The sequence below is a fragment of the Centrocercus urophasianus genome, unplaced genomic scaffold (assembly GCF_019232065.1).
Source record: "Centrocercus urophasianus isolate 14NV4802_14NV808 unplaced genomic scaffold, USGS_Curo_1.0 seq_31, whole genome shotgun sequence".
Taxonomy (NCBI): Eukaryota; Metazoa; Chordata; class Aves; order Galliformes; family Phasianidae; genus Centrocercus; species Centrocercus urophasianus.
This window is the reverse complement of record NW_024884878.1, coordinates 6,471,594-6,493,011: the sequence shown is the minus strand read 5'-3', so window position 1 is coordinate 6,493,011 and position 21,418 is coordinate 6,471,594. Positions and strand designations below refer to the sequence as shown.

Genomic DNA, 21,418 nt, shown 5'->3' with positions numbered 1-21,418 from the left:
CATTGTGGTTTTGTATGGTGAACTTTTTCTTCAAGTTCTGCTTAGCTTCTTCAGGAGAATCTAATTTCTCTTTCCTATGAGATGTGATATAGTCAGAGTAGAGTTTATTGCCTGCTGCAGAAAAGTTCCCTACTTCTTCTGGGAATCTCCCAGTTTGTAGTCAGTGCTGAAGAGTCAATTGTTTGTCCCATTCTGCTCCAGAGCTTCAGTTAAATACACTCTTGAATTGTTTGGGAGGAAGTGTTAAGCACTCTTACACATTCCTGCAAGAATACTAAATTCCTGCAAAAAATACAGAAAATGACTGCTATTCAACCACAAATTATAAATGAAACAAAATATGAAGGAAGAAGTGCTTCTGGTTCTCTCTTTGTAGATTCTAAGAACTTCATTATTTTTCTGGGAATTAACAGATAAAATTGGTGAATTCTTCAGAGCTCTCTGTTCCTAACTGGTTGATAAACAGTCAAGACTGCTGCAAAATTATTTTTCTTTCTTCAAGTATATCGGAAGTGTTGATACATGGAAGTTACAGATAATAACTTCTTTCTTGCATGTGCTAATCTTTATTTCTTAAACCCCTTTTTCCTACAGTTGGTGATAAATTCTCAGCAAGTAGCTATATAACCATATTTGTTTTCTAAAGGGCATATTATGTCTTGCGAATGTAGAGATCACTATTTCTAGTATTATTTTCTTATGTAAAACACAGACTGATGGAAAAACAAAATACTTGTCTTGTTGGCACTGAGATAACTATTTGTTTTCTTGCATGTAATGTCAAAAGGAATCATTTTGTGATGTCAAAACAGTTCCATGAAGCTTTTCTAGATAACTTCCTGTTCTTAAAAATAAGATATTGAGTTACTGTTTTGTTAATGATATTTGTCAAATGTAAACTTCTGTCTGGCAGAGCCCTGCATCAGGGATCATGAAGGCTAACATTGCGAAAGAGCTTTTGTCATAAGATGATTGTGCCTTCATTTTGAAAGAACAAGCCTTCTGTATAAGGAAAAGAATGGGAACTTTCCTCTCACTGAGGAGGTTTAGCAAGAGAATCACAGAATGGCCCAGGTTGGGAAGGACCTCAAGGATCATGAATCTCCAACCCCTCTGCCACAGACAGGCCACCAGTCTCCCCATTTAATACCAGACCATGCTGCCCGGGGCCCCATCCAATCTGGCCTTGAACACCTCCAGGGACGGGGCATCCACGGCCTCTCTGGGCAGCTGTTCCAGCACCTCACCGCTCTCTCTGTAAAGAATTTCCCCCTGACATCCAACTTAAAACCATTTCCCCTTGTCCTGCAGTTATCGACCCTTTCCAAGAGTTGATTCCCCTTCTCTTTGTAGGCTCCCTTTAGGTACTGAAAGGCTGCAATGAGGTCACCCTGCAGCCTTCTTGTCTCCAGGCTGAACAAGCCCAGCTCCCTCAGCCTGTCTTCACAGGGGAGGTGCTCCAGTCCCCTGACCATCTTCGTGGCCCTCCTCTGGACCCTGTCCAACAGCTGCCTTGTCCTGGGGGCTCCAGACCTGGACACAGTACTGCAGATGGGGCCTCCCAAGAGCAGAGTAGAGGGGGACAATCACCTCCCTGTCCCTGCTGGCCATCCCTCTTCTGATGAAGCCCAGGATACCATTTGCTTTCTGAGCTGCAAGGGCACCATTGCTGGCTCATGTTAAGCTTTTCATCCATCAGGACTTCCAGGTCCTTTTCTGAGATGGGCAAGTGTCTAATTATAGATTCAGTTTCCAATGACTGAGAATACGCTCTGTTGCCCTTTTAAGTGGATCTTAATGCAAGAGAAAGACTTAGCTTCATTTACCTGAAACTACTGTAATTTCTACTAATAATAGTCATATAATGTCAGGGTTTTGATCTCTCTACATGGCCATGCTTCATTGATGAACATATTATATTGTTAGTTGTGCCCTTTGTGTAAGCTGGCATTCGTAATATCCCTCAATGCCTAGTACTATATGAAAGCAAGCTCTTAAATGATGAATTCATCAATTGGGATGGAAAGTATATAACTTTTTGAGAAGTCTCTATGTTTAATGTTTCATTTGTATTTCATAGTGCTGGTATTGTTGTTACATTCAGTATTGAACAGCTGGGGAAGAAGTGACTAAGGGATATTCTCAGAGGCAGCTACTCTAAAGAGTAACTGCTCTCTAATTGGACTTCTGGACTAGGTTTCTAGTAGAAATGTGACATTAATGATACTTTTATTTTAATGAGCATTTGTTGTTAATTAGCAATATTAAAAACTGAAGGAGCTTGAGATATCCTTGAAGTAGCAATTCTGTGAGTAATTGAACTCACCTAGCAGCATTTTACTGTCAAAATGAGCTAGTCTTGGATGTTGTTTCTCCTGCTTCCAGCTGTATGTTCTACTCTCTGCTTTATAGCTCTGGTGCTTCCTGGATTCTTCTGAATGATTCAGCTTGTAACTTGGCAGTTAAAAACTGAACAGTTTTCTGGGGTAATATGCTGAATACTTCAGGATTCAGAGGAAAAATGTAGTAGGATTGTCTCAGTAGCAGTGATCTCTATGGTCAGCGTATTACACCTTAAGTAACTGCATTTGGAAGCTCAGTTTACTAGAACTTGTCATCAACTTCATTATTGTTAAAGTCACCATGATACTGTGACTTCAAGTGCACATTTTTATGCCTGCAATGTGTAAACCTTGAATGTCTCTCAGGTGTGCACCAAGCTGTGCTCACTCCATCCACAGCAGAACACGACAGAAGGAAATATGATGATGAAACTCATGGGCTGTGATAATGACAGGGATACTGCTCACCTCCTGCCGATGTAGATTAAGCGGATTTGATTTGAGGAAGATGAACTTAATTTTCTGCCCTTTAAAAGTAGAGTAGGATAGTAAGAAGAAAAAGAACAAAAAACAAACACTAGAAAACCAAAACCCAACGCAACCGTATCTACCCGAAAACCATGGCAACCTGAAGGCCTTGCCTTTCACTTCTGCTCCCTTCACTGCTGTTACCTCTTCCCCTTCCCATTCAGTACAGGAGAAAGGGAACGGAAGCTGTGGTCTATTTGTATTGCTTTTTCTCTGCTCCTTCCTGCTCCAGCCTGACATGTTTGCTCTCTTTAATCTGGCTAAGAGGAGTGAGGGCGAGAGATGCATGAAGAAGAAATCTTGCTGTGTACTTCTGAACAATGGTAAAAGCAAACTGATTCCGTGGTTTGGAAGTCCAAAAGGTTGCTACTTTTCCTGTCTTTGGAAGAAGTCATGTCAACTTGCCGGGATTACTTTGATTTTTTATATGTTGTGAACTCTATCTTCTAACGATTTTGTTTCTGGAGTGTTATTACTGCTTTGATTATTTTTTTTCTTTCTTTTTTTTTTTATTTTCTTTTTTGAAGCCTCTCAGTTGTATTAGCTTGAGATACTGACACTTTTTTTTTCTGTGGTCTTTATGTTCTGCATAACTTAAAAATACTTCATATAGTATGTTTGGAAAGAACTTTTTCATTCCTAAGTTCTATTATTAGAAGATAGATCTCAGTAACTTCAGGGCATGAAGAAAATAACCACGTTTTGTCCAGTAAACCCTTCTCACTGACTCTTTCCTTTCTTCCTGTCAGTGTGTCACTAATGTAGTAGCAGGCCTCCCACAAAACCATAGCGCTTCATTTTTACATTGTGTTTTGTTAAAAATAAGTGTATCTTAAATAAGTTCTGGAATGTGGTTGGTTGGGTAACAGTTCTTATTTTCTGTACTAATACCGCATATAGGGATTACGGCAACAATCAGGGCTCATCTTTAACTTGTGCTAACATGAAAGGTTCTGGAATCTTGCTAACTTTTCACTCTGATAAGTGTCATTTGTCTCATTGCTGGATTGATTTGTTATCTGCAAAAACAAATAAATAAGGCAACAAGATTCAAGGGTGTGGTGAAGGTAGCAGCCTCAAAAAAGTGACGTTTGCAAATAAGACTACTTCTTATCGTTTTCAGTTCAGTGCATGAGGGAATACTTTCTTTCTCCTTCTACAAAAACAGTATTCCCTACTTTTTGAATATAAATGTATATATTCAATTATGACCCTTTCATTTGAGTTTTTTATTTAAATTTTAGAGATCTTAGCTTAGCAAATGAGCATTAAATTACTGATGTCTTAGTATCTAGGCTCAGCTCTGAGGGACAGTTTATTCTGGAAGCTTAGAAGAAATCGAGTAACATCCACACCTTGTGTCATGTTTAGTCAGGCTTCCAAGAGAAGGGTGTTACTGAGGTATGGCTTCGAGTCACAACACTGTGTTTGGAAAGGAATGTCTCTCTGCAAGGCTATTAGAAGCAATCCAAATGTCTTTTTGAGAAAGGTCCAGTCAAAAAGACTTCTCAAATTCCAGTGAGGTGGTTTGAGAAATGAGTTAAAAATGCTTTATTTTGTGGCTGATAGTTTGGCTCTGGGAAGAAAGAGAACAGAATGTGCACCTTCTAAGGTTGTGTTTGCCAAAACTCAGTTCCTGGAGAAAATCAAATCCTAATAAAGCAAACCAAGCAGTTTGTGCTTTACTGACTGGTTGAAAATCCATTAAAATGTTGTATTTCCATAGATATTTAAAAAGAGGGAATATGGCTTTTAAATGCTGCACATTAAGTGCATTTTACATCTTTGCTTTGTAAGAGATCTTTGTTTAGACATAAATAGTTTGCAAGTGTGTAAGTTAATTGTGGTCTCTGCTGTGTTGTGATTTCAGAATGCTCAAGCTGCACTGCAAGCTGTGAATACTGTGCAGTATGGAAACGTGGCTATTACAAGTGCTTTTGCTCCTGAAGGTGGGGTCTCTCCAAGTCACAGTTCTGTTCTTCGAATCATTGTTGAAAATCTTTTCTACCCTGTCACTTTAGATGTGCTGTATCAGGTAATAAAAATTGGTAAAAAAAAAAAAAAAATAGTAAAATCTGTTTCTATGTTGCCACTATAAATGGGATTGTTGTTTTTTTTTTTAAGTACCTATGGGCCATCAGTCATGCATGACTCAGCTTGAATAAGGACTGTCATTCCAACGTGATTTGTTGTAATTTAGAGATCTAGGCTTGAATTAGTTTTACTCAAAAAAACAAAACAAAACAAAGCAAAAAAAAAAAACAAAACAAAAACAAAAACAAAGAAACACACAAAAAAAATAAGAACAGAAAACAAAAAAAAAAACCCTAAAAATTGGATTAAACAGGACTTTTCTAGTTGGCTTTTCGTGACTTTTTTTTCCTCCTGCTTTGGTTGGTTGGTTTTGTTTGTTTCTTCTCTGGTTTGTAGTTCTTTAACTTAGTTAAAATTGTAGCAAGAGTTCTGTGGAAGGAATAATGAACTCAATTTGCTACTTTGAATTTTGTGCCTAGGAACTAGTGAATTCTTGCCTTATTTTACTACTCCTTGTGCTCAGTAACTTTTTAAAGTTTGTGTTATATTTTAGCATTTTAAAATCAGTCTTACAAGTTGGTACAAGGGATGTTACATGCAAGTATAGTTGGTTGGGCAAATATTTTAAATTACTGTAGGCTCTTAGAATGTCGCTTGCTTTGCTTGCTCAGAACTACAGTAATAGACTATAGCTATGAAAGACATTACTGTAATTCCTGCTTGTAATTATTGAGAATTTGTCAATATTTTTCTTTCAGGTATTGCAAAGAATTTCATACTTGAAGCTTTTATAAATACCAGTAAATCTTTGCAACACATGCCCCCAATATGATTTTCCTGAGTTAATGTGATTTAAAATGATTAGCGATTTTTTACAAGGAGCTGCAGTCTGGACAAAACTGTTTTTGCTGCTCTACTTAGCATCTCAAATGCTTATTATCAACACTTGCTATTTCCTCTTGCTTCCTTACGTTAATTTTTTCTCTTTATCCCTCCAACAAGAATGGATTAATTTGTGTGCTGCTAGCTGTCACTTAGAAGTCAAAATTTTTGTGATTTAAACTTTGTTTATACCTTCAGATGTAATTTAATCAATAATAAATCATGCAGCTTGTATGTCAACTGCTTAAAACAATTAGTGTACACAGAATAGTCTATTAGCTAACTATCAGTGCATAGCAACAGCAACTCCTGGATCTAACCTTGTGTGCTCTTGCTTTTTGTTATTGCTCTTGGGTTTTTTTTGTTTGATATTGACAAAGCAGACAGTGGAAGAAGGGATTCATATTATATTACTTTAATCTGACTAGTGTTTACTTCTGTGCAGTGAAATTGTATTTCTCAGTGTTTGAGTTGTCCAATAACCCTCAGTTAACTATTTTTGCAATAGGTCTAGAAAATCAGATAACGCTTGAAAAGGGAGCTTAATTGGAGTTCATAATAAGGGACAGTATCCTCTAATTAAAGCAGCACTTTGTGCATGATAGAGAGCTACAGTGCTGCAGAGAAACCTAACTTTGTAAGTGTGGAAAGCTAATAGAAATGAGAGAATTTTACCGACAAGTATAGTACCATATACTTATAGGCAGGCTGTCATACAAAACTTCTGTTTACATATAGTATTTATTTATTTGTTTGTTTATTCGCAATCTGCCTTAAAGTATCTATTGTAAGAAACAGAATAGCTGGTGTTATATTTGTAGAAACAAAGCTGTGAGGTTTAGCTTTAGAAACAAACAGGTATATCTTAAAAATGTCTATTTGTTTTTGTGGAAATGTGCATGGAAGCGCACATTTAGAAACTGCACTTAGACCTTTCTTAAGGGGAAGTGTTTTGTGAACAGGAAGTAGATAGCTAGCTTTAAATTGCTTTGAAAAAAAGTTTCTGTTTTGTCTTCTACCAGGAAATGGTGACTGTAGCATAAAATCCTGAAAAACTGGGCATGAAGTTTTAGAGCAGTGACTCTATGACTCTAAGGCTATTAGGCTGGAAAGAGATGCTTGTCCTTATCTCTTGTATATCTTTCCCTTCTAGGATTAATATTTTCCTAGGGATTCTGATTGCTGTGGTGCATTTCTTTGCTTTAGAACTTTGTTCTAGAACTACTGGTGCTTTCAAAACTCACTTTTCTTCTTTCATTGTTACTTCTGCAATCATTTCTTTGCACTTGTGTGTTGTGTCTTAACCTCGCTATATTTTTGTCCACATTCTCCATGTGTGCCCCAGAAGCTGTCATTATGTCACATGAGTGTTTCGTGTATTACATGCTCTCATTCTGAATGTACTCTGTATATATATGTGTGTGTCTGTGTATATATATACATACAAAATTTCAGCCTTTAAAAACTTTTCTACAGTGCCTACATTTGCAGTAAATCAAACACCACTCAATTATAAATTGATACATCTATAAATTGATAAAAGGATGGGTCTCAAGCAAATGCTTGTCTTGCCTCTTTCCTTGTTTTCCACTTAAGACAGTGGATCTATGTTGTTAATGTGTCTACAAACTACTTATTGGAGAGAGATGTTTGATCATAAGTTTGCAGAAATTGCTTGAAATACAGGCTGTAAGGTTGCCTATCTTGACAGTTCACAGTCCCTATCTAACTGACTTGTGAAAGTCCATTTCTCATAACTCAGCTTTGACATGGGACATAAGCCTCCCTAGGCTTTTTTAGTCATTATTATTAGTTGTTAGAATTAGTTCATTGCTAATCCTTCAGAGGAATTTTATCCTTCTTCCCCATCTTTTATATATTCTTTTTTCTTTTTTTTTTTTAACCTGAAACAAATTCTGATAGCAATTCATTTCTATTCAGCTCTTACTAAAGGTATGTCTCAGAAAATTTATATTAAGTATCAAAATGCTGTTTTTGTTTTAAATCACAGAATGATTTTTTTTTTTTTTTTTTTTTTTTTAATTTAAAGTCTGTATTTCTTCTCAGATTTTCTCTAGGTTTGGATTTGTCTTGAAGATTGTCACCTTTACAAGGAATAATCAGTTTCAAGCTTTGATCCAGTATGCTGAACCAGTGAATGCATATTATGCCAAAATGGTAAGTGCAGTGTACTCACCGTGTTTTCCTCAGGTAAGATGGCCACTATGCTAACATTACTGATAGCTTGCCCATTAACTTTGACTTTTTTTCATTCTAACTCTCTTGTTGCACTAGAATAACTTTGACAACCCTCATTAGAATGGTACTCTACCATCAAATGTAAGAAAGTGTATAGCACACAGACAGCAATCAGTATGGTTCTACCAAATCAAAGTTTAGGGCTGTTGGTAGGGAAGACTAGTAGCTGTGGTTGTGACAAAAAGTCTTTTCTGTGTCAAACTAAACTGTTTCTGGTGAGGATTAATCTGAAGACTGGGTTAACCCTGAATGGTTGCCAGGTGCCCACCAAGCTTCTCTCTGTTTCACTCCTCAGCAAGACAGGAAGACAATAAGATGAAAAGCTTGTGAGTTAAGAATATCATTTGCCAGTTACCATCATGGGCAAAATAGATTCAACTTGAGGAAGATAAATTTATTTCACATTGATACGGATAGTGAGAACTAAAAGCAAAACTAGAAACACCTTCCTCTCACACCTCTTCTTTTCAGGTTCTGTTTCACTCCTGTCTCTTCTACTACTTCCTCCTTCTGTAAGCAGTACAAGTGTGTGCAAAATGGGATCTGTGGTCAGTCCATAGCACTTGGTCTCTACTCTCCTTCCTCTCCATACTTTTCCCCTGGCTCCAGTGTGGGGTCTCTCCTGTGGAATATGGTCCTTCATAAAGGCTGCATGTGAGCTGTAGCCCCTTCCCACAGGTTGCAGTTCTTCAAGAACTGCTCCAGGATGGCATGTAGTCATTCAGGAACAGACTGGTTTCCCCATGGGCTGCATGCAGCTCTTGCTCCACTCTGGGGTCCTCTCCATAGGCTACAGCTCCAGCCCAGGCCTGCTCCTGCAGGGGCATGAGTCGTACCATAGGCTGTACCTCTCCAGGCCGCATCCACGGCTGCACCAAGGGCTTCCCCACGGTGCCCTGCAGACTGCTCTGCCGTGGGCCTCTCCTGAGCTGCAGGGAGCTGCTGCTCCGCGCGTGGAGCACGTTATGCCCTCCTCCTGCACTGACCTCGATTCTCTCATGTTTACTATTCCTCCCTCTGGCAGCAGATGTGCAGTTTTGTTTTTTTTACTCTTTCTTAAAAATGTTATCACAAAGGCACCACCAGTGCATTCTGCTTTCGAGCTGTCTGGAATGGGCCTAGTCCAGAAGGGTTGCCTTTATACTCAGCTTTGAGATGAAAGGCACAGAATATTTATCTATTGGTACTTGCCCTTTTTTCTCTTTTTTGATACAGATAAAAATAAACTTAGGAGGGAGGTTTGCAACAAAGTGTGTTGTACCTGAAAATTTAACCATTTGTTTCCAGGCTCTGGATGGCCGAAATATCTACAATGCATGCTGCACTCTACATATTGATTTCTCAAAGTTAACAAGCCTTAAGGTGAAGTACAACAATGAGAAAAGCAGAGATTTCACTCGCTTTGACCTTCCAGCTTCTGACATCCAACTACCCCTGGATCCAGCCATAATTGCTGCCTTTGGTAAGAAGGCCTTATTTTGTGATAAATACGCAGTATGATCATTATGCTTTTTACACTGCATACTCTTAGGAGTTTTATTCTCTGGCTGTATAATAGATTCTGTTGAAAACAAACAAACAAAAGGACATTTTATGTATAACTCTAATTGTTAGACTCAGTAAAATTTGTGTGGAAAGCAGAAAATCCTATTCTAGATAAACGAGTATCTGAAACCGTGCTCAGATAAATGGTTATCAGAATATATTCAGGTGGGAAAATTATAAGCGTTGTCAAAAAGCTGTGTTTTTAGAGTGGTGTGGAATTATATCATTGGTGTAAGGCAATATAATAGACATTGCATATCAGAAAAGTCAATGGCAGCCATCCAAAATTGACCGATTCCCTAAACCTACTTGAAAGTAAATGTTTTAAAGTTTGCTGGTATTTTAGGATGACTGCTTGCTTTAAGGAATAAACTATAAGAAATACACAAATTCTACAATTACATTTTATAGTTGCCTTCTGAAAGAAAATTTTAGTGAATTCCTTTAGTAAATTTTGAAAGTCACTTCCACTGCATAGAGAAAGAATTACCTACTTGAAGTGACTTTGAGAAGCCCTTTTGGCATAAACAGCACATGCATGCTTGTTTGTTCAACTTTCATAATAAGTGCAAATCATCAAACAGATTAATTGCTGCCACATGTGTGTTCAAATACCACTTGGCTGAATGATGCGATGAAAAGACATTGGGAGTCATGTCAGTACTTATGCTTCCTGTTTCAATACTGGTACAGGCAGGTTTGATGGAGAACTATCTGAGCCATTCTATAATTCTATGATAAAGCAGGTATCAGAATAATGCATCCAATTTTACTGTAGACTTGAAGGTATCCTAATAGTAAAACTAAAATTTTTGAGATACTGCACTGTAAAAAATAATAAAAAAAAAAAGAATTAAAAAATCTCATTTTTATGAATGTATTGAATTTTAAAATCTTCCTCATCCATTCAGCGTGGGCAGAAATACATGAATGAGTATGCTTTGAGAGCTACCTGCCAGCTGTAAAGCAAATGATTTTACAAATAAAACATGCATCAAAGAGTTCCAGATCTTTCTGCATTAGTTCTGTTTGACAACTTTTACTCGTATGATTTTGGTATCAATGTGCAACATGCAGATCTCGTTTGGCAGAATGAAAGCTCTTTATCTCTTCATTAACATTTCCATTATCGTTCTTGGATTGTGAATAAGTGATTCGTATCTTTATTCATATCCTTATTGCCAGAACTTGTCAGCATAATGCACACGCTGGTGCATTATGAAGAACACAATGACTTGCTTTGGTCTGATGAATGTATTCCATTGTTTGTATTAAAGGTGCTTTGACACTACAGATAAGAGGAGGTGTGACATTATGCAATATTTATGAGTACTTGATCTACGGTGTCTCTTTCATTTATTGTTATTGTGATTCATAACTGGTACTTCATAAGGAGCTGTATTATTTGTATCGACCATTTGTTAGTGAGCATAGCTTACTTTTAGTCAGTGGTGAAAGTTTGAGTACTAAGACACTGCAGATTGGTGGGTTTCATGTACTGATTATGTGTGTCCTGATTTATTAAAATAAAAAGCCAACAGTCTAGAGTGCTAACATATGAAAGAATCCAGAAATCAATCTTGCATCTAACACAACCTTACTTGTTACCCAAGATAGTGCTTATCTTCACATAGTAGCATGAAAGCCAGTGAGCCACCTTTGGAGCAAGATCTTTCTACACTGGTATTCCAAATCTGTTTAATGCTTGTAAATGCAGTTGCTGGTTTTTTTTTTTTTTTTCATGTATTTGTACTGGAAAGGTGCTTCTGCTTGAGAAGAAAAATATACTTTAGTAGCTACTAGAATTCAGAAACTCAGACTGGTTTTGGTTGTTTAATTATTTAGCCCATACTTTCTCATAAATATCTAGGAAATAGTGATATCTCATCATTGTAAAACATGGCATGATTTGCTTCCAGAAAATTTCTAGAATGCATTTCAGTTTTATAAACAAAAAATATACTGAGCACCACAGATGTCTAAACTTCAATGAATACTAATTTATGCTGGGCTTTCATTGTCAAATTTGTCTAAATTGCATTTTAGAGAGGGACACTGAGAGACATGTAATGTTAGACTTAAGAAGTGACTAAAAAATGTAAACACAGAAATGTGGATTTCAATTAGAAGGGTTTTTTTTTTTTTTTTTTAATTTTTATTCAAACATTTATAGAAGATGTAATCACAGATGAAAGTGAGAATAGTAGCTCTGGCAGCTTTCTCATTCCTGAAGTCTCTTCTGTTTTCCAGGAATGCTTAAGTCTCTGTTTTAATTAAATGTCTTCTATTACCAGGGTCCGAAGGTATCATCTTCCAACCACACGTAGGGACTACTGGATTTGGCCCGTTTGCATACATTCCTCAAGGCGCTGGTAATGTTCTGTCTTCAATTAAAACAAAAAAAAAAAGCAAGCAAAAACCCAACCATGCATGCACCAAACAAATAGACAAAAAGCCTAAAGCCATTAGTGCTTGCATTTGCATTTGGGGCTAGCAGTCTATCAGAATACACCTGGCTTCTCAGTAAAATTTCTTGCCATAATAAAAAATGTATGTTGATATAATTTTTAATTTAATAAATAAAGAAATGTAATGCTTTAAAAAGATTACCTACAAGAGAAGAAATTCTAAGTATCTATTTTTCTAAGAATTGAAAGTCTTCTTGGACATTTAAAGGTAAAAGAGGAAGTCTCCTCTTTTCTAAATATAAAAAGAGAAATAAGTAGTCTCCTAAACATGGCAATCTCTTCCTTCCTAGCACAGGATAAACTCTGAGCTGCAATTTGTATCCCCTTCTCAGTGGATCTATTGCCGTGTCTCAATATTTCTTTATCATTAGAGGGGAAGTGCATTTTGCTTTATTAATCAGATACTTGGAATACCTTAACTTCCAAACACTGTTTTTATTGAAAATCAAATTTTTTGAGGAGCCTAGTCTGCTTTTGTCTTCTAAAATGTCTCAAGTGATGCTGTAAGTACAATTTCAAATCTTTCAATTTCACCTCTACCTGGAAAACTTTCTTTTCTTGCAGTCACCACATCTGTGGCATCTGTACGGATGAGTAACCCAGGTGTTCCAGGAAATTCTGTTTTACTGGTCAGCAACCTCAACCCTGAGGTAGGTTTGATCTGTAGTACTGATGCAAGTCACTACTTGTACCAGCTGCCAGAATCCTTATTGCAAGTTAGCTTTAGTTGAAGCAACAAATGAGCAAAGTTCTATGCTGATAATACCAAAATCTGAGCATTACTTATGGAGCAGATCATCTTGAGGAAGCTCACGTGGTGTGTGCAGAACAACCTGGAGATCAGGCCCAGCCAGCAAGGGTTCACCTAAGGGTTCTGCTTGACCAACCTGATCTCCTGTGATGAAGTGACCCACCTGGTGGATGAGGGAAAGGCTGTTGACATAGTCTGTGTAGATTTCAGGAAAGCCTTTGACAGTGTCTCCTACAGAATTCTTCTGGGGAAGCTGGCAGCCCATGGGTTGCACAGGTACAGTCTTTGCTGGGTAAAAAACTGGCTGGAGGGCTGGGCCCAGAGAGTGGTGGTGAATGGAATTAAATCCAGCTGGTGACTTGTCACAAGCAGTGCTCTCCAAAGGTTGGTACTGGGGCCTGTCCTCTTAAATATTATTGCTGATGACCTGGATGAGGATATTGAGTGCACACTCAATAAATTTGCAGATGACACCAGGTTGACAGGAAGTGTCAATCTGCCTGGGGGTGGGAAGGCCCTACATAGAGATCTGGGCATGCTGGCCAGTAGGATGAAGGTCAGCAAGACCAAGTGCTGAGTCTTGTTCTTTGGCCACAACAAATCCAGGCAATGCTACATGCTTGAAGCAGAGTAGCTGGAAGGTTGTATAGAAGAAATGGACCTGGGGGTATTGGTTGATGTTTGGCTGAACATGAGCCAGCAGTGTGCCTGGGTGGCCAAGAAGGCCAATGGCATCCTGGCTTGTAGCAGAAATAGTGTTGCCAGCAGGAACATGGAACTGATCATTCCTTCTGTACTCAGTATTTGCGATGCCACATTGAATGTTGTTCAGTTTTGAACCTTTCACTGCAAGAAAGACATTGAGGCCCTGGAGCATGTCCAGAGAAGGGAAACAAAGCTGTGAGGGGTCTGGAGCACAGGCTTTATGAGGGAGCAGCTGGGGGAACTGGGATTGTTCAGTCTGCAGAAGAGAAGGCTCAGGGGAGACCATGTCACTTTCTACAAATACCTGAAGGGGGCTGTGGCAAGGTGGGAGGCCAGCCTCTTCTCCCATGTAACTAGTGATAAGAATAGAGGGAATGGCCTCAAGTTGCACCAAGGGAGATGGTTGGATGTTACAGAAAAATTCTTCTCCGAAAAAGTGGTCAGGTGCTGGAATGGGCTGCCCAGAGAGGTGGTGGAGTCACTGACCCAGGTGGTGTCCAAGAAACACTCAGATGTGATACTGAGGGACATTGTTTACTGGGGAAATATTGGTGATAGGTGAAGGGTTGAACTGGGTGATCTTAGAAGTCTTTACCAACCTTGGTGATTCCATGATTCTATGATCTGTTTTCGTTTGAGCAAATTTCCATTACTGATAAAGCTTAAAAATTCTGTTCAGCAGTGGAAAGGTTCTAAGCACAATTTAGTGCAGGAAAAAAATAGTTTAGTAATGTAATGGTGAGTTTGTAATTAGTGATCTGTCTGAGGTTATACATGCAAAATGTTTGAGGTAGTACACAGCACAGAGCTAAACTCATTGATACCTCGGTGATATTACAGTTCTTAAAGTGCCATTTTATCATTGGGAAATCTAAAGAATTTTTCATACATGAGAAGTCAGAGAAACTAGAGGGAAGAGGAATAAAGATGGAAACATGGGAAGTTACTTTTTTTCGAAACATTGATGAAACGTTCCTTGTCTTTCACCCCAGAGCAAAGGAGCTGAGGGAAGGCCTTATGCAGCTGCAACTCCTCACAGGAGCTGCGTCAGAGGAGGTCAGGGGGGCAGGGTAAGGCTGTGCCCCAGAGGATGGAGGGCATGGCACGGCTCCCCAGGGCAGGAACACAGCCCTGGGCTGCTGGAGCTTAGGGAGCATTTGGGTACTGCTCTCACGCACAGAGTTTGGGTTTGTGTGGTGCTGTGTGAAGCCTGGGTTTGGAAGGGACCCCCAGGGACCACTGGGTTCAACTCTATGACTCCAGTTTGGCAAGCTTTCTCAGACTGAAGAGGAGGAGCATGGGTGTCCCTTGGTATAACATATCTATAAATCCGTTTTCTAACGTCAGTAAATATGCCTATTCACTTTTCATAGTACCACAGAATTGTTTTTTCTCCTATGTGTTTGCAGTAAAACTGCCAAGGGAGTTACTTTTACAGTGGTTTGTTTCATAGCCTTGCACTTGTTACTCAAACTTTATGCATTAATGTATACTTAACTAGAAGTAATCTACATCTCTTAATTAGTAAGTAAGCTTTAGAAAGGCCATAACATAATACAGTGTTTTACTTAACTGCTGATAAGCAATTCTACTACAGTGATTTTAAACTCTTGTTTGTTTTGTGCTCTCACTGGATTCACTTAACCATAAAACTTATGAAATTAAGAGGTATTGTCAAAATGGAAGTCATTCATATTTCAAAAGTTTAGAGGTCTGTTGACCAATTCCTTTAATCTGTAAGTAATTGCTGTGTTTTATACTTTTTTTTTTTTTCTTAGTAACAATTAAATTTCACATTAAGCATTAAAAGAAAGCTATAGATTCGGACTGTAAGACAAAGCAATTACACTGTTTTGTCAGTGTATCTTATCAAGTAATTACAGATTTCTGATGAGCTTTGTACAAATAATTATTTAAGATGGTTCTCTGAGCCTCGAGAGACTGCTTTTTCAGAGTAAGGATATGTGAAGCATAGATCAGATCTATGTTTAGGACTTTGCTGCTTTACTTAATTCTAATTATATCTAAGAAGTTACCATTTAGAACTTTATACTGCAATGCATAATGCAACATAAATTGTTAGTGCTCACTACGGGCAAAACTGTTGTCTCAGCTGAATAAAGTTTGTGTTGATTAGAGTGCAAATTCTCTTTAGTGACTGGGGAACTTGGTACATTAGGATTTAATGAAAAATTTCTGAAGAAAAATTACTTATTTCAGGCTTTCTTTTCAAAGCTTTTAATCAGACAATTTAATTATCACTCCATATGTGCTTCATGTATTAACAATTAAATAGTGTGCATATTAGTAACGTGTGGTCACGGGGACAAAATTGAAACAAAGCAAATGCATGTTGCTGCAACAAGTTTTAGTTTTTTAGGTGGTATCTGCAGTTTAGAAAAGACAAATGACTTACTGAATGATCTTTTCTACTTTTAGCGTAGCAAATTGCTTTGATTTGTCAGGGTATGAAATGCTGTCTTAGAAAGCTTGGAAAGAATAATTTCAAGTAATTAAGCCACTTAACATATTAATAATTTCTCCATCTTGACAGTCTCTGAGTTTTGAGTGATGAAAATGCATGAGCTGAAGTGTTAGCCTGTTTATGTATTTGATATGTGCATAATAAATATGCATTAACAGGAATGAATACACTCTAGTTACTGATGCAAATGGCTTTTGGTGAAATGGTTTAATGCTGTTAGTGTTTAGAATCTCTCCCATTGTTTTAGTTTACCATGTGCTTAAGGTCTAGGTTTCTTTATTTGCCTGGCTTTAAAAATAATACACTCATTTTATCATTTAAACAGGCCATCACACCGCATGGACTTTTCATCCTATTTGGTAAGATACGTCAAATGTACCTTTAGAAACTATAGGGCTAGAGCTCTTTTTACTTAAGTGGCAAATGGTGATTAATTACACTTCAGTTTTTCTGTTTTTGTCCAGAAAATGCACAAGAGAATGTGCTGGTTTTAAATGATGGTCTTTTGAGTCAGTGTCTGTAAGACACAGGTACCAAAAAGACAGAATTGTTGCAGTTTCAGAAGAATTTCACTGTGTGTTCTGATTTCTTCACTACAAAGAATGGCAAAGCAAAGTAAGATGGAAAAGCAAAGGTTGTCTTGGAGGAAACAGGCTACAGAAATGGCATATTTGTTATTTGCAGGGAAGAATGTTGACATGGTAATGTTTTAATACCCCTCTGTTGAGAGGACTTTCAACACTTGCACTACTTAACAGCTGAACATAAACATGCAATTTTATTACTGAGATCCTACTTGATGTGTGTTTTTTTCCTATTTCTGAGCCTCAAAGAATAATATACAAGCTTGAAATATCTCCTTATTAATGTTCTAAGCAAGCTGTTTAATGAGATGATTATTCTTTGTTAAGCTAATTTTAGTGAAAAACAACAGACTTGCACGTGTGCTTTTTGTAGTAATACAAATTTTCTTTCTGAATTTTCATAGGTGCCTATGGCGATGTGCTTCGTGTGAAGATCATGTTTAAGAATAAGGAAAATGCTTTGGTTCAGATGGCAGATGCAACCCAGGCTCAAATAGGTACTGATTTTAAAGGCAGTTATGGTCCTAACTAACATGAATATGATAAAGCTCAGGAATCTGCCTTCTGTCAGTGGCTATATTAACCTCACTAAATCCATTATTGCCAACTCTTCTATACATGAACTCTTGCTTTCAAATGTTGATATTGATTAGCTTGCTTTCATGTAAGCAAATGATTTTCCTGTAGTGGCTTAAAAACAACCCTGCAAATCTTAATCTAATAAATGTTTCTATTAAAAAATTGTACAATTTTCCTGTGGTTTATCTATTAATGAATCATACACTTTTCATATCCTTATCTAGCTGTTTAAGAACAATGCCATTTTGTATTCCCACTGCATTTAAACTTGCACTTGTTAAATTGTAATGATACAAAGGGGAAGAAACTTAGCCCACTTTGTAGAGATGGACCTTGCTGTTTAAACTGAGGACGTGAAATCTGACACTAAATAGAAGGCAAGAGCAGTATCCAAAGAACCATTTTTAATTCCCCTCCGATCATCTGTTTTTGTGTCCCAATGATGTTTCCACTGATCAGCTATCAGCAACTTGAATGGACAGAAGCTTTATGGGAAGTTCATGCGTGCAACTCTTTCAAAACATCAGAATATTCAACTCCCTCGTGAAGGAGAAGATGACAACGGTCTGACGAAGGACTACAGCAATAGCCCGTTACATCGCTTTAAGAAGCCTGGCTCGAAGAACTTCCAGAACATCTTTCCTCCATCTGCCACTCTACATCTCTCCAACATTCCGTGAGTACTGACGTGTGTGGTCTTCATGCAAAGAGAATGTTTCTTAGGTTATGCTCTTAAAGCCACAAAGTCTGGTGTATTGATCTTCTGTGTCTTCCTAAAAATGGGTCATTTTGCTGCATAATTGATTGAAACTGTAAATAATGAAGAGGATAATGGATTGAAAGTTACTGTTCTTCTTGACAGGTTTTAATGTATATTTTCTTGGAAAAATGAATTTTTTCACATCTGAAGTTCTGTGTTATAAATTTTCCTGGAATATTAAGGGCATGCTTTTTGAGAGTTACACTGCATCAAATCTAAGATTAACACTGTTATGTAGTGTTGATACAGTTTTTAATCATCCTTACACTGTTTAAAGAATAGTCTTTACAGTCATTCAGAAAGCTTACAAAAAAGGAGTTATTAAGAAGCATGTTCTCTAAAACTGAAGCAACCTATTTTCCTTGCTAGAATGTTGTCAACAGCGTGTGAAGTGATAGCTCAACATAAATTTGCACAGGGTTCTTTTGTTCTCCAGATTAACTGGAGAACAAAAGACTCGTGTCCAAGAAAGAAAACTACAGAATTTTGTTCAAATCAGGAAAACAAAAAAGATATAGGACACCTCTGAGATGATACTTGGAAGTAGACTTTCAAAATAGAAAATATGTGAAGTGTGCTAGCAGTAATTAAAAGACAAAAATATTTCAGAAGCTACCAGTTAATCTTTATGCTTTCTGAATATATCTAAGGCAGGAATGGGAGAAGATGAAAAGTAATGGATTGAATCTGAAGTATTTTTTGTAGCACACTGCAGTGCTAAATCATAGAGTCAAAGCCAAGATGTTTGAGCTGGGCTTGTGTTAGTGGGGGTACTATTAGATGGTTGGATTTAATTTAGCAGTAAGAACTCGTGGTTTGCTACTGCTGCAAAGACTGCAGTCTGTGCTCTTTTACACGTTGAGAAGATTTTGATTTGTTTTGTTTGCTTTTAAACAGGACTTCTGTTTCTTTTGACGATATTAAGAGTCTTTTTGCACGTACTGGATCTACTGTGAAAGCCTTCAGATTTTTCCAGTAAGTTCTCATTTAAAAATGCTGTGAGATCTTTCATCCTAAAAGATGGCTAATTGCTTTTTGGAGAAATTCCATTTGTGTATAGCACTATCTATAGGCAAAAGCTTAACAGCTTGTGACAATGCTTATGCTAATTCTAATCTTAAAATTTTAAGTGATTAATTGAAAATATTATGCTAGCATAACTAAATGGAAAATATTTGACCTTTGATAAATTCCACATGTGTTCAAAGTCAGGTAAGTTTAAGGAGAGTGAACATAACTCTAACTTCTTGGAAAAGATATGTAAGATCTGTATGAGTAAAATGTCGAGTAAAAGATTACAATGAATCTGTTCTAGCATTCATTTAGATATCTTTCCTATTTTATTTTGACATGATCACACCTGCTAGAATCTCATATATAGGGAGAACATCAGTGTTTTTCAGAGGGTTTTTGGCATATTTGGATGGGCTTTTTTGGTTGATTTTAATTTTTTTTAAGTACAATGTTATGGAAGAATGGCATGGCTGTAGGTTATCAATCAGTAAAACTAATTCAGTTCTGTTATTTCCCTGTTGTGAGGTGCATAACTAAATCTATTTCTGTCACTGCACCTGCATTTTGTGTAGGAAGAGCTGTATATGATGTGGCTAAAGAAATATTTGCATCACTTTTTTTTGTGTGTTTATGACTTACTACAATGACAATTTCATTCTAATTAATAACGTTTTTTGTCGTCCTTCAGGAGAGATTGCAAAATGGCTCTTATCCAGCTGGGCTCTGTGGAGGAAGCAGTTCATGCTCTCATCGAACTTCACGATTATGACCTCGGAGAAAATCATCACCTCCGAGTTTCCTTCTCAAGATCTACAATTTGACTTTTCTGTGAACATTCCTTTTAAAACTGCACTGCAGTTTTCTTACTCTCATCAAATAGAGACTGAAGTAGCTGTGACCAATTCTGCTCTTAAAAGAAAAATCTTGTTCGTACACACAGCAAAGAATTAGGGGATAATCTTTTCTGATTTCAGCTGCCAGTATATGATCAAATCTTATTATTCATCAATAAAAAGATTAAATTTCTTTAGAAATAATATTTATCATCATGTTTCCTATTTTAACTTTACTTTTGAGAATATATGTTGAATTTTTGTTTCAGATTAGCCTTATGAAATATTTTAGAGTGCTTTTTCAATATACCAAACTGAGAATGTTTCTAACAAGACAAATCCACTCTACCCATATTGAATACTGATTTGAATGTGAAACAGAGCTTGGCTTTCTTGAAGAAAAAGCCGAGCGCTGGTTGCGAAGGCCCTCTGAACAGTATTTATGTTACTAGAGTGTGCGTTCACACTTTGGCAAATCTTTACAATAGCTTTTTTAAAGCATAAACTTTGTGCTGTTCGTATGGGTTAAATTATTAGAGGAAAGGCAGTGCCTTTTCTTAGCGGAGTAAAAGATGTTTGAGTTTCTCCAAGCTGTGACATTAGAGTTTTAGCTTGACTTCATCCTGGAATGGAAGTTTGATGTGTTATTTTACTATGAAGTGATATTGTGTAATAGTATTTTGAAGAAAATAAGAGGAGAAAATAGTCCTGATTTCAAAGAGTTTTTTACATTTCTTTAAAGAATAAAATGTTTACAATCTTATAGAAAATATTCAGGTCTGTGATGGCTTAACGAATTTTTAAGAAGTTATTTTTGGTAAGGTCATCTTTGGGGATGAAAAATTAAACCTCAAGAGTTTTTTGTATCAATATACTTACTGTGTATTTACTTAATTTCTTATTATGTGCCTTACTGTGTGCTTATGACACAACAGCTTTGAGTTTTATCTAAAGTATCTTGAAAAATGTAATGCAGGCTTTTAAAATTCTTTTTTTTTCTTTTTTTTTTCTTCTTGTAAATATTTTCCTAACTGCTACTTTTGTGTTTTCTCCCCTCCTCTCTCTCCCATCCCCAGTAATATTCAAACTTCTAGTCTCTGGTGCTTTAGTGTAGAGATAAAGTAGAGGTGGAAATTAAGTTTAAAACATTAAGTTTAAAGCAGAGTCCTGCAGACCTCTTTGAATTTATCTGGTTGCAGTTGTCTGATACCTTTATTTGTCAAAAAAAAAAAAAAAAAAAGTTATTCCCAGAAAAATGCACAACAAAGAGACAAAATAAAATGATGCATGAAAAAAAAAGCAAAAGAGCAAACTCCACTCCAATTTCTGCAGCTTAACTTCCTGAGGGATGGTGTTTCAAACAGTTCTTTTTCAGGTTCTTGAGTTTACCAGTAAGAGCATTATTTCATTTCCCAAGAAGTTCAGTACTGAACTTCCATTTCTCTTTGGAGAATGTGCTGTGATGTAGTCAGATTTTTGTGTAGAAAGTTATGAACATTACTAGTTCTGTCACTAGACAGTTCTTTTTTCTTTTTAAGGGCTATTTCTTTTCAGAATTTACCAAAAATACATCACTTTTTAAAATGCGACATATCACATTTGCTTGTTTATAATTACTGCAGAATTTTTTGGCACTCATTCGTTTTGCT

General features: G+C 37.0%; 1 protein-coding gene across 4 annotated transcripts in view; it reads left to right on the top strand.

Annotated features, from left to right (window-relative positions):
- The window catches only part of PTBP3 (polypyrimidine tract binding protein 3), a 50,293-nt gene extending 29,277 nt beyond the window's left edge, over positions 1 to 21,016 (top strand). For all 4 annotated transcript variants that reach the window (XM_042829524.1, XM_042829525.1, XM_042829520.1 and 1 more), the window contains 10 exons: positions 4,741 to 4,905; positions 7,854 to 7,964; positions 9,333 to 9,507; positions 11,885 to 11,962; positions 12,623 to 12,708; positions 16,325 to 16,358; positions 16,988 to 17,080; positions 17,622 to 17,838; positions 18,820 to 18,897; positions 19,625 to 21,016. In XM_042829524.1, coding sequence (XP_042685458.1) covers positions 4,741 to 4,905; positions 7,854 to 7,964; positions 9,333 to 9,507; positions 11,885 to 11,962; positions 12,623 to 12,708; positions 16,325 to 16,358; positions 16,988 to 17,080; positions 17,622 to 17,838; positions 18,820 to 18,897; positions 19,625 to 19,757 — 1,170 coding nt within the window. In that variant the 3' untranslated portion in view covers positions 19,758 to 21,016. The remainder of the gene's footprint in view (positions 1 to 4,740; positions 4,906 to 7,853; positions 7,965 to 9,332; positions 9,508 to 11,884; positions 11,963 to 12,622; positions 12,709 to 16,324; positions 16,359 to 16,987; positions 17,081 to 17,621; positions 17,839 to 18,819; positions 18,898 to 19,624) is intronic.
- The last annotated feature ends 402 nt before the right edge of the window (positions 21,017 to 21,418 follow it).